At 50.0% G+C, this 13520-nt stretch overlaps 1 protein-coding gene across 1 annotated transcript in view; it reads left to right on the top strand.

The window, feature by feature from the left end:
* Positions 1-13520, top strand: part of CPXM2 (carboxypeptidase X, M14 family member 2) — a 597080-nt gene that overhangs the window by 183166 nt on the left and 400394 nt on the right. The window contains exon 4 of the mRNA XM_069612029.1: positions 10637-10776. Coding sequence (XP_069468130.1) covers positions 10637-10776 — 140 coding nt within the window. The remainder of the gene's footprint in view (positions 1-10636; positions 10777-13520) is intronic.

The raw sequence follows: 13520 nt of genomic DNA, 5'->3' as shown, positions 1-13520 counted from the left end.
CACTGGGATGCCCGCCACATATCCTGGCCCCCACTAGGATGCCCGCCACACATCCTGGCCCCCACTAGGATGCCCGCCACATATCCTGGCCCCCACTGGGATGCCCGCCACACATCCTGGCTCCCACTAGGATGCCCGCCACATATCCTGGCCCCCACTGGGATGCCCGCCACATATCCTGGCCCCCACTGGGATGCCCGCCACACATGCCCAGGCCCCCACTAGGATGCCTGCCACATATCCTGGCCCCCACTAGGATGCCCGCCACATATCCTGGCCCCCACTAGGATGCCTGCCACATATCCTGGCCCCCACTAGGATGCCCGCCACACATGCCCAGGCCCCCACTAGGATGCCCGCCACATATCCTGGCCCCCACTAGGATGCCCGCCACATATCCTGGCCCCCACTAGGATGCCCGCCACACATGCCCAGGCCCCCACTAGGATGCCCGCCACACATCCTGGCCCCCACTGGGATGCCCGCCACACATGCCCAGGCCCCCACTAGGATGCCCGCCACATATCCTGGCCCCCACTAGGATGCCCGCCACACATGCCCAGGCCCCCACTAGGATGCCCGCCACACATCCTGGCCCCCACTGGGATGCCCGCCACACATGCCCAGGCCCCCACTAGGATGCCCGCCACATATCCTGGCCCCCACTAGGATGCCCGCCACACATGCCCAGGCCCCCACTAGGATGCCCGCCACACATGCCCAGGCCCCCACTAGGATGCCCGCCACATATCCTGGCCCCCACTAGGATGCCCGCCACATATCCTGGCCCCCACTAGGATGCCCGCCACATATCCTGGCCCCCACTAGGATGCCCGCCACACATGCCCAGGCCCCCACTAGGATGCCCGCCACACATCCTGGCCCCCACTGGGATGCCCGCCACACATGCCCAGGCCCCCACTAGGATGCCCGCCACATATCCTGGCCCCCACTAGGATGCCCGCCACACATGCCCAGGCCCCCACTAGGATGCCCGCCACACATCCTGGCCCCCACTGGGATGCCCGCCACACATGCCCAGGCCCCCACTAGGATGCCCGCCACATATCCTGGCCCCCACTAGGATGCCCGCCACACATGCCCAGGCCCCCACTAGGATGCCCGCCACACATGCCCAGGCCCCCACTAGGATGCCCGCCACATATCCTGGCCCCCACTAGGATGCCCGCCACATATCCTGGCCCCCACTAGGATGCCCGCCACATATCCTGGCCCCCACTAGGATGCCCGCCACACATGCCCAGGCCCCCACTAGGATGCCCGCCACATATCCTGGCCCCCACTGGGATGCCCGCCACATATCCTGGCCCCCACTAGGATGCCCGCCACATATCATGGCCCCCACTAGGATGCCTGCCACATATCCTGGCCCCCACTAGGATGCCCGCCACATATCCTGGCCCCCACTAGGATGCCCGCCACATATCCTGGCCCCCACTAGGATGCCCGCCACATATCCTGGCCCCCACTAGGATGCCCGCCACACATGCCCAGGCCCCCACTAGGATGCCCGCCACACATGCCCAGGCCCCCACTAGGATGCCCGCCACACATGCCCAGGAAAAGCCTCACTGTAGCCCAGGCCCCTCCTTGCATGTCTGGGTGCTGCTATTATATGACAGGTACAATGAGAGCACCAGGGGACCGCTCGGGTGCTGCCAGCGCCCCCAACATTAGCATGATATGTGTAGGTGGCAATCTCTCTTGCCAAGGAATACCTGAAGTGGGCGGGAGCTGTTGGGCGCGGTGCTCCTCTACTTTTTTAAATTACGCTTTCCTGTTCCTGCACTTTTATTTTTAAAAAGAAACCCCTCCGGAATAGTTTTGTTTTAAAATAAAAGTGTTGGAAGCAGTGGAAACTTGCACTTCAGTGCACTGAAACATCGGCTGCGTTTGTTTAGGGGGTTTGTACTGCACGTGGGAGGAGGCTTGGTGATGGAGTTGGGGGAGCAGGGGCAGGGCCGCAGGGAACATAGTTCCACTACAGCTTTTCACACACTTCGACCACTGTGCGACACTCAAGTAAATCTTTAAATATCAAAATGCCACTGTTGAACGCCTGGGGGCAGACATAATTTCCCAAATTGCACCATCATATGCCAGTTGCAGGCTTGCAGGCTTGCAGGTGCCACCATCATGTCTGTTGTGCAGACACATCCAGCCATTCGGTACCATAATATACACACTGGCACTGCATCGTATGCCATGAAGAGCTGTGCTCGTCTAGGTACACCCTCTTATGACAATGATAATAATGATAATGATGTGTTATTTATATAGCGCCTTAATCCACAGCGCTTTACAGAGCACATATATACATGCAATATCACCCAACCGAAATTGGTACTCATTTATCAACCTCGTAAGGATGAAAGGCTGAGTTGGCCTTGCCGGGATTCGAACCTGCGACCTGCAGATCAGGCTCAGATCGCAGCAGCGAGTGCTGAACCCGCTGAGCTACTTACCCCACATTGCACAATACTGAAGTAGGCCAGGTCGTGACCTATAGGGTGCAGGCATGACATGCCTTCATTAAGGTGTTTTATGGCAGATGACGCTTTATTTGCCTATGCCTACAGCTCAAATGTCCTATGTGAGAGGCATTCGACAATCCACACGGGAAGAGTGTGCTCGCCTGGACTTTTTTTGTTAATTTAAAAGAATAAATGATGGGCGAACAATCTCTGAAAATATTTGGGGCTATTCCCACACATATGTTCCCCGCTCACCGCACAGCAGAAACATTTTTTGTACTCTGGGAGGACACAGTTTACCAGCATTGCCCTCCCATGTCATGTGTAGCTGACACCTGACAGCCGTGGGTACATCAAAAACCTTTGGCCGTGGGCAGCCTGATTAGAATGTCAAGGCCCCATGGTTTTGCATCTCAATTGTCAAACCATGCTGGTGGCTGCGAATACTTAAGAATGTTAATTAGCAGGCCTCAGTGAAGGCCTGGGTGCAGTAAGTGACAATGGAGACCAGACGCCAACACCTCTTTTTTATGCAACGTGTCAACTTGGTACTAACACCCCTCCTTGGTATAGGCAGTTAATGTCCTGTCTGGAACCGCTCCCTTCAGAGCGGGAAGTATGTGAATTGTAGAAGATGAAAGTCTGCCTGCAACCCCCTACTTCAAAGGAGGCCCATGTTGTGATCAAGCGCCGAATAGGACTCAGTTAATTAGGGAGACAATTTGATGTACAGCAGACAGGAAGATAGGTGGGACTTAGAAGTATATGTTGTGATCCATTCCCTGTCTGTTGCCAAGTGCCCTTGTTCTGACCTGAAGCATCACTGAAGATTGTTGGTGGAGACCCAGGATTGGCTCACAAAAGTTAGGCTTGGCCTACACCAATTCCTGGGTCCCCGTTTGGCTTAAAAAGAGGGATGAGCTCCTCACTGATCAGATCATCTGAAGACTTTGCAATGAGTAGGGAGAAGGACTCATTTGGTCCTGAGGTGAAGGTACAGTCTATCTTACATCTTCCACCAGTGAAGGAAGGTCAGAAGCTCCAAGAGAGAAGCAAGAGCCCTCCCCTAAACATCTGCCAGGGAACAGAGGGAGATACCGGACTCAGAGGACCCATCCATCAGCTCCAGAACCAATACCCAGCCAGCACAGAGCGTGCCCTGCTAGGTTCTGCCAGCAAGCTTTCTAGGTGGGAAATGCTGCAGAGTCTCTGGACAAAGGTCAAGGGTGTTGCCTGCTAACCTCCTCCTGAACTTTGGGCCATCCGCCTTGAAAAGACATGAGCCCTGCAAAGAAGCTAGGAGGAGGGCCACACAAGCATCATTCAGTGTCAATCTTTTTAAGGACAATTTTGAGACAGTCGAGTCCTCAAACCGCATCTGGCTGCACTGCTGTCTTTTGTCACGCCGCAGTGACCAGAGCCATCTGAGAAAGCTCGACAGCCCTGAGTCGCCGCACCGGACAGCCTTCAGACATCCGTCCAGCCTCGCCTGCAAAACTTCCTGCCGCCTGATACACGTAGCTGTCTCTCATCTTGAACTATGTCGCAGCAGCTGTAAAATGTCCTGGAACCGACTCGACGCTGTAGAGCATCAATATCATCTCAAGCACCAGGTACATTGTGGTTCTGTCCCCCTGGTCCTTCTCTGAAGGCCCCTAGTGACATTTATGACCCCTTGCCCCCTTGGTGCTGGAACCAAATAACCTTGAACAGTTATGACTGATTGCTTTACTGACTACACTCCTGTCAGTATCCAGAGGGCGTCCCTTTCCTTTGTGAAACTGTCTGTCCTCTGTGTTCCTTTAAAGGGTGGGCTGTATTTTTGTATTTTGTAGTGTACTAGAACTGTCTGTTGTTATAATAATAAAGTGGATATTTGCATACGACCTTGACTGGACAGTCCTTTTTATCATTGGGTAATAATTGTATTTTCACTGTGTTGAACTAACCAACAATCCACGACCTTGCAGAGATAAGCCTGCCGTTCCACCCACGCTACCAAAATTGGACAATGTGGTTTATAATTTACTTGTATTCCAATCTGTTCGGATCACTTCTGGTGTACTAGAGGTGTGGAAACCGATATTCATCGCTGGACCACTGGTGCCCCTGAAGTTGATTCGTCACACTATGAGGCACTGATGCCCATCACCCTAGAACATTTACCCAGACACTAGCACAGTGGCATGACGGGTGCAGAGACGGTTGTCCTGTCCAGTGCAGTGCCCATGGCATTTCCTCTCAGAGCAGCACATGGGCAAAGGAGCTCTGGATCTGGACATGCCTCCGTCTTCAACGCTGTCTCTCTGCTCATGCTCTGTAAATTGTGCCCCGCCTATTTGTTCTCTGTGTACTTGCCCTGGACCTCGGCTCCTGTACCTCTCTTCCTCCTACCTTTGCCAATCCTGAGGTCACACTCATATATCCCAGCCTCTGCTCGTACTCTGTAAGTACATGTTGGATTTCCATCAGATCTGGGGTCATTCCTGAAAGAAAGCCTTCTGGGTGTACTCCTGGAAAGTCTGGATGACCCTGGGGGACCCTAATTACTGGCTGGAGAGCATGCCCACTATTGTGTCTGTGGTCTAGTGGCAAGCCATCATTGCATCTCGTTACATTTTCATGCCAGACTTTATCGCCCCTACACCGAAAGCCGTAGCCTGTGCCACGCTACAGCCTCACATGCCCGTGTGCTGCTGTCATATAACCAGGTTCCCGTTCATATGTCAAGTACCAGCTCTTCTGGCCAGGTAAAGTCTTTACACATTAGGTCCTGCATCATGTATTAGTGACAGCTGAGGGCTCCTGCAGTCACATGACTGCTGCTGCCTCGTATTGCCATGGCATGCCAGCCTCAAAATCCACGGTATGCCATCTTATGCCAGCCTCACAATCCACGGTTTGCCATTTTATGCCAGCCTCACAATCCATGGTATGCCATTTTATGCCAGCCTCAGATGCCACGGTGAGCCATCATATGCCAGCCTCACATGACATGGTACGCCATCATATGGCAGCCTCAGATCCTATGGAATGCCATCATATGCCAGCCACACAATCCACGGTATGCCATCTTATGCCAGCGTCACATGCTACGGTACTCCATCATAAGCCAGCCTCAGAATCCCTGCTATGCCATCAGAATCCACGGTATGCCATTTTATGCCAGCCTCAGATGCCAGGGTACGCCATCAAATGGCAGCCTCAGATCCTATGGTATGCCATCATATGCCACCCTCACATGCCATGGTATGCCATCATCGGCCAGCCTCACAATCCATGGTACGCCATCATATGCTAGCCTCACAATACACGGTACACCATCATATGTCAGCCTCACATGCCATCATACGTCATCATATGCCAGCCTCACATGGCATGGTACGCCATCATATGCCAGCCTCACATGCCATGGTACATCATCATATGGCAGCCTCAGATGCTATGGTACACATCATATGCCATCCTCACATGCCAGGGTATGCCATCATGTGCCAGCCTCAAAATCCACAGAATGCCATCTTATGCCAGCCTCGGATGCCATGGTACACCATCATATGGCAGCCTCAGATGCTATGGTACACCGTCATATGCCACCCTCACATGCCATGGTATGCCATCATATGCCAGCCTCACAATCCACTGTACGCCATCATACGGCAGCATCAGATGCTATGGTACGCCATCATATGCCAGGCTCACATGCCATGGTATGCCATCATAAGCCAGCCTCACAAACCACAGCACACCATCCTATGCCAGCCTGACATGCCACAGTATGCCATCATATACCTGCCTCACAATACATGGTACACCATCATATGCCAGTCTCACATGTCATGGTACACCATCATATGCCGCCCTCACATGCCATGGTATGCCATCATATGCCAGCCTCACAAACCACAGTACGTCATCATATGCCAGCCTAACATACCACAGTACGCCATCATATGCCAGCCTCACAATCCATGGTACAACATCATATGCCAGCCTCTCATGCCATGGTACATCATCATATGCTGGCCTCACAATCCATGGTACGCCATCATATGCCAGCCTGACATGCCATGGTACGTCATCATATGCTAGCCTCACATGCCACGGTGCGCCATCAAATGCCAGCCTCACATGCCACGGCACGCCATCATATGGCAGCCTCAGATGCTATGGTATGCCATCATATGCCAGCCACACAATCCACGGTATGCCATCTTATGCCAGCGTCACATGCCACGGTACTCCATCGTAAGCCAGCCTCAGAATCCCTGCTATGCCATCTTATGCCAACCTCAGAATCCACGGTATGCCATTTTATGCCAGCCTCAGATGCCACGGTACGCCATCATATGGCAGCCTCAGATACTATGGTATGCCATCATATGCCACCCTCACATGCCACGGTACGCCATCATATGGCAGCCTCAGATGCTATGGTATGCCATCATGTGCCAGCCTCACAATCCACAGTATGCCATTTTATGCCAGCCTCAGATGCCACAGTACGCCATCATATGGCATCCTCAGATGCTATGGTATGCCATCATATGCCAGCCTCACATGCTACGGTACACCATCAAATGCCACCCTCACATGCCATGGTATGCCATAATATGCCAGCCTCACAATCCACAGTATGCCATCTTATACCAGTCTTGGATGCCATGGTACACCATCATATGGCAGCCTCAGATGCTATGGTATGCCATCATATGCCACCCTCACATGACATGGTATGCCATCATATGCCAGCCTCACAATACACTGTACGCCATCATACGGCAGCATCAGATGCTATGGTACGCCATCATATGCCAGATTCACATGCCGTGGTATGCAATCATAAACCAGCCTCACAAACCACAGTACACCATTGTATGCTAGCCTGACATGCCATAGTATGCCATCATATGCCAGCCTCACAATACATGGTACGCCACCATATGCCAGTCTCACATGTCATGGTACACCATCATATGCTGCCCTCACATGCCATGGTATGCCATCACATGCCAGCCTCACAAACCACAGTACGCCATCATATGCCAGCCTAACATACCACAGTACGCCATCATATGCCAGCCTCACAATCCATGGTACAACATCATATGCCAGCCTCGCATGCCATGGTACATCATCATATGCCAGCCTCACAATCCATGGTACGCCATCATATACCAGCCCGACACGCCATGGTACGTCATCATATGCCAGCCTCACATGCCACAATACTCCATCATTTGCAGCCTCACAATCCACAGTATTCCATCATATGCCAGCCTCACATGCCTCGGTACTACATCATATGCCAGCCTCACAATCCACAGTATGCCATCATAGGCCAGCCTCAAAATCCATGGAACGCCATCATATGCCAGCGTCACATGCCACTGTTAGCTATCAAACACCCGCTTCACAATCCACAGTATGCCCTCATATGCCAGCCTCACATGCCACAGTATGCCATCATATGCCAGCCTTGCATGCCATGATACTTCATCATATGCCAGCCTCACAATCCATGGTACATCATCGTATGCCAGCCTCAAATGCCACGGTAGGCCATAATCTGGGGCTATCTCACACCTTACCTCTCCCTGCCCGTTGCTGCCATGGCCTTGTGTGGCCCAAAACAGCAGTTTCAGAAATGGCTGCTGCTGCCGCTGATGATGATAATAATACTTCCTTATAGCATTGCATGCCAGCTGTGACAAATCAACTCCCAGGGCACTGGTGGTCAGGGATGAATATCAGTTTCTCAACCATCAGTCAAACACACACCTCTAGTACAGAAGGGATACAAACAGATTCGAATAAGTTAATTATACGACCTACTTGTCCAATTTTCGGTAACGTGGACAGAACGGCTGGCGTATCTTCGCGAGGTTGCGGACCGTTGGTTAATTGCAACACAGCGAAGATACAATTATTACCCAATGATAAAAGGGACTGTCCAGTCAAGGTTGTATAAACATATCTACTTTATCATTAATACAACAGACAATTCTAGCACACTACAATTTCAACCCACCCTGTAAAGGAACACAGAGGACAGACGGTTTCATGAAGGAAAGAGATGCACTCTGGATACTGACAGGAGGGTATTTGGTAATGCAATCAGTTTTACTCTTCAAGATTATTTGGTTTCAGTACCAAAGGGGCAAAGGGTCGTAACTGTCTCTAGGGTCCTTTCGGAGAATGACCATGGGGGACAGAACCACAATGTACCCGGTGCAGAATAAGTTCATTGTCATCTGCAGCGTTGAGGCGGTTCCAGGGTGCTTTGCAGCCCATGAGATAGAGTTTAGTGGCGGGAGACAGCTGCGGGTATCAGGCGCCAGGCAGTTCGGCAAGCAAGGCTGGACGGACAGCTGCAGGCTGTCCGGTGTGGCGGCTCGGGCCAAGAATCGTAGTTTCGGTCCTGGTTGGTGGTTCTGGAATGCTGGTCGAGGCGTCTCGGATGGCTCTGGTGACTGTAGCTTGACAACTGTCAGCAGTTCAGCTGGATATGGTTTGAGGACTCGACTGTCTCGAAATTGTTCTTAAAAAAGATGGATGCTGGATGATGCTTGTGCAGCACTCCTCCTACCTTCTTCAAAGGGCTGGTGTCCTTTCAAGGCAGATGGCCCAAAGCTCAGGAGGGTGTTAGCAGTCAATGGCCTTGTCCATTGTCCAGAGACTCTCTGGCACTTCCCACCTAGCAAGCTTGCTGTCAGAACATAGCAGGGCACGCTGTGTGCTGGCTGGTTACCTGTTTTGGAGCTGCTGGAGAGGTCTTCTGAGTTCTTTTTCTCCCTCTGTTCACTGGGAAATGTTTAGGGGAGGCATCTTCCTTCCCTCTTGGAGCTCCTGGCCTCCTTCACTGTCGGAAGATGTAAGGTAGACTGTGCCTTCAGCTCAAGTCAAAATGAGTCTTTCTTCTCACTCCTTGTGAAGTCTTCAGATGATCTGATCAGTGAGGGGCTCAGCCATCATTTAAAGCCAAACAGGCCCCAGTGATTGGTGTAGGCTAAGCCCACCTTAATAAACCAATCCTGGGTCCCCACCACAATCTTCAGTGATGCTTCAGGTCAGAATCAGAGTGCTTGGCAACAGACATGGGAAGGGTGACAACATATACTGTAAGTCCCACCCAACGTCCTGTCTGCTGTACATCAAAGTGTCTCCCCAATTAACTGAGCCCTATGAAGTGCTTGGTCACAACATGGTCCTCCTTTAAAGTAGGGGGTTGCAGGCAGACTTTCGTCCCCTGCAATTCACACACTTCCCTGCTCTGAAAGGAGTGGCTCAAGACAGGACATTCACTGCCCTGTCATACCAAGGAGGGGTGTTAGTACCAAGTTGGCACATTGCATTACAAAGAGGTGTTGGTCTCTGGTCTCCATTGTCACTTCCTGCACCCGGGCCTTCACTGACGCCTGCTAATTAACATTCTTCAGTATTCGCCGCCACCAGCAAGCTCTAACAATTGAGATGCAAATCCATGGGGCCTTGAAATTCTAATCAGGCTGCCCACGGCTAGTGGCTTTTGATGTACCCATGGCTGTCAGGTGTCAGCTACGCATGACAGGCAAGGGCTGCGCTGGTCAGCTGTGTCCTCCCAGAGTATAAGACTCTTTTTATGCTGAGCAAAGAGCGTGGAAAATATGTGCGGGAATGGCCCCACATATTTTAGATGGTTGTTCTCCCATCATTCATTATTTTAAATAAAAACAAAAAACAGGCATGTGCACTCTTCCAGTGCAGATGGTCGAATCCCTCACAGCAGGTTCCTCCCACTTGCACTTATAATAAAAGCTATGCATTAACCTCCGAAGGATGAAGTTGGCCTGGCAGGGAGTCAGACTTGTGAAGTGCATACTGGCCCCAAGCCAGAGGCATTAGTGCCTAGTTGTGATCTATCCTCCCAGGCATGCAGGGGGTATGGCCAGGGGGGAGACACCCCTGTTTCACCGCTGATTCCCCTTCTGTAACTTTACCTGCTGTTTGGGGGTGACACGGTGGACACGCTGAATACGTGAATGCTTCCCAGTCCTGGGGCCCCAGCCCCTTTTATTAAGTGATGGTTTATAAAGTGCTACCTGCTGCTGGAGGTGCCAAAGCCTCTACTCACACTCTCGCCCCCCCCCTTCTCTTTTCAGGCCGGAGTGAACGAGAATGACATGTTTGATGGAGCTTGGTGCGCCGGCCGCAGTGACCTGCAGCAGTGGTTTGAGGTGGACGCCCGCAGGCTGACCAGGTTCACAGGAGTCATAACCCAGGGACGGAACTCCCTCTGGCTGTGAGTACTCCCCCCAATCCTCTGGGTGGAAGCCCTCGCCCTGTTTCCTATGAACCGCTGCCTCCTGAGAAAGATCTCACCTCTCTCTCTCTCTCTCTCTCTCTCTCTCTCTCTGTCTACTCTCTCTTCCAATTCCTCACTCACTTGCTCTTCACATTCTTTCTTTGTCTGTGCTTGTGCTCTGCCGCTCTCCTGCGCTATGATTGGTACCTTCTTACTGTCGTTCCTTCCCACTACCTGTCAGAGTTTGCGCATTGTACCTTTCTTCTCATCGTACTGTAGGCACTTTATTGCCACCATGTGATTATCCCCAGTAAATTCTGTGTTTCTGGTGGTGAATATCGCCTCCCACCCCCTACCATGGGCACTGCTGACTCTATCTGTGAGAAGGCTGCTTTTACTGCGGTCCAGGTGTAGTCCTCTCTGCTCATGTGACGGATTGCAGGTTGCTTGCTCTGACCGTTTATACCACCTTGCTGTTATAGATTATTTCACACCCCTACTGCAGTAATTAGCTTCACCTGAGGAAGCCCATATTCTTGTTTTTGATTTAATAAAACAAGTCAAGACACATTTGTGTGACAAGACAACTTGGTTTTGCCTTAGATCTCCCAGAACTGAGCCCCCTTTCTGAGTGTCTTAACATTTTTTCTCTTTAGAAACCCTTTGGTTGCATACACTTTACTCTTAGGGTGAGTGTTGTGAAAATGATATGAGCACCAAACCAATTGTGCATTATGCACTTACTGATTCTGTAACAGTTTATTGAGAAGCCACCCTCAACACGGGGAGTTCCTTCCCTCCCCACTCAAGGTGTCACACAAAAAACTGTGTACAGATTCTTTTCTTTAGCCATATCTCAGATATATATCCTGCCCCTTGGATCTCTCCCCCTGAGCTAACAATGAGCCAAGAACCAGGCCTGTGTACTGGAAATATATTTGTATTTAGTTCAATTAAAAGTGATAGATATTGACATAAAATGACAAACACCACGTTATCCATGGCACAACACAAAAACTTCTTTCCGCATAAATAAATCACAAAAGTGAGTTGAAAAGAACACAAATCACAATTCTTTACTTTCTCCAAATTTCACTTCAAGAAATAATTAGCACTGGTCACTGAACACATTTAAAGATGTAGTGTTGCACAATTTTGATTTTCCTGCGAGCTTAAAAGGCTAGCAGTAGGATTTCAAAATTGGTAGAGACACATATGGCAATTATGATTTCACCAACACCTTTGGTTTAAAATAAACACAGGGTGATTTAGCAGTTTGTTTTTCAGACAGCCCTTACTTTGGTCTGTGTTGGGGAAGTCGGACAGGAAAACTGGAATGATTTGGGGAATTTTGGATTTCAGATCCCCCTTAATTGTAAGGCCTGTGTTAGGGGAAAGATGGACAACAAGATTGTACTGATCTAAGAACAAAACACCCCTCTTCCTTAAAGAGGTTGGGGTCAACAGAACAAAAAGGATTACCCAATTAAATTGAAGGCTATAATTTTTCACTGCACACTGGAAAGTGAGCTTTGTTCATTTTGAATTTTAACAAAAATCACGCTGTTGTGGTCCACCAAATGGGGAATTAACTATGTTAATATGTTTAGTGAGTAGGCTAAGGATCTACACTGTCTTGCCTCCCCACTCACTATAAAGGGAAAAGATGTAAGGCAAACAGAATTCCCACCATTTGGTTTGCCAAGGCTCAGTTCTACTTACATAGAAAGCCTCTGTTTAAAGTTCCAGACAGCCAGCTGCTTTCAGGACCCTCTGGATAGATAGGGCTTGGATCTGGGCACTCCACTCTTATGGATGGCCTCCCGCTCCCCACCATTTGACCTAATCAGCTTTTAAGGCCGTCGTAGCAATAGACGTCTGAAAATTAATTAAAAAGGACCGTTATAACTTAGGCCTTTTTCCCAGCAACCATAAGTCAGATTTTCTTCATTTATGTAGCATTTACTAGGCATATTCGGGGCGATTTCAAAGATATAAAATTCATGCACCTACGAGTTAGTGAACTATAATTTCCAGTTAAACTAGGTTTCTGGCTGATCTGAAAATGTCCCGAATGTAAGACTTGGCAAACAGGTGAAGTGTAAAATTTGAAATATGGGTAGTTAATTACATGTTCATAACTGTTATGCTTTCTGGGAAGATGACAGAAAATAGCCACAGGGCTGTGCAAAATGGTGCGGACCTGGCTGTCATCTTATTTAATTCCCCATGATTAAAATATATGGTATGGCAGTTGGCAGTAAAATTTTGAAGTTTTGCTAAATGATTAGTTTTTGCCAAAAATTTGACAGGTGAACAAATGGGGATTGCAAATGGTACTGCCATATGTCTGTTCCAGACTATTTAATCAATCCATTGAGATGGTCTGGATGTGGGAGGAGAGGGAAGGGTAACTGTCCAATCCTAGTTGTGAGAACTCTGGCAGGGTACTTCCCCAAGATTGTAAAATTGGTGGTGTTAATTGGATGGGGATGTAGCATCCAGACTTGGAGAGGGGGATTTCTTTGTGAGGTTTGCCTACCCACAAGCCAAAAGGGTTTGTCTAGGCCGGCTGAAACATTTTCATGGAAACAAACTGGGCTTTTCTTTTCAAATATTATCAGGGGTACATTTTCACTTTTAGACTGCAAATACACATGACAAGCTGTTTTTTGGGGTGGTCAGTGTTTCAAAATCCTGTTTTTGGGTGAAAGGGACTTCAGTTTGGGGCATTTGAATGC

The sequence above is a fragment of the Ambystoma mexicanum genome, chromosome 8, assembly GCF_040938575.1.
Source record: "Ambystoma mexicanum isolate Mex_15411 chromosome 8, UKY_AmexF1_1, whole genome shotgun sequence".
NCBI lineage: Eukaryota > Metazoa > Chordata > Amphibia > Caudata > Ambystomatidae > Ambystoma > Ambystoma mexicanum.
The sequence above is the reverse complement of the archived record's forward strand: the minus strand, read 5'-3'. Positions and strand labels throughout refer to the sequence as shown.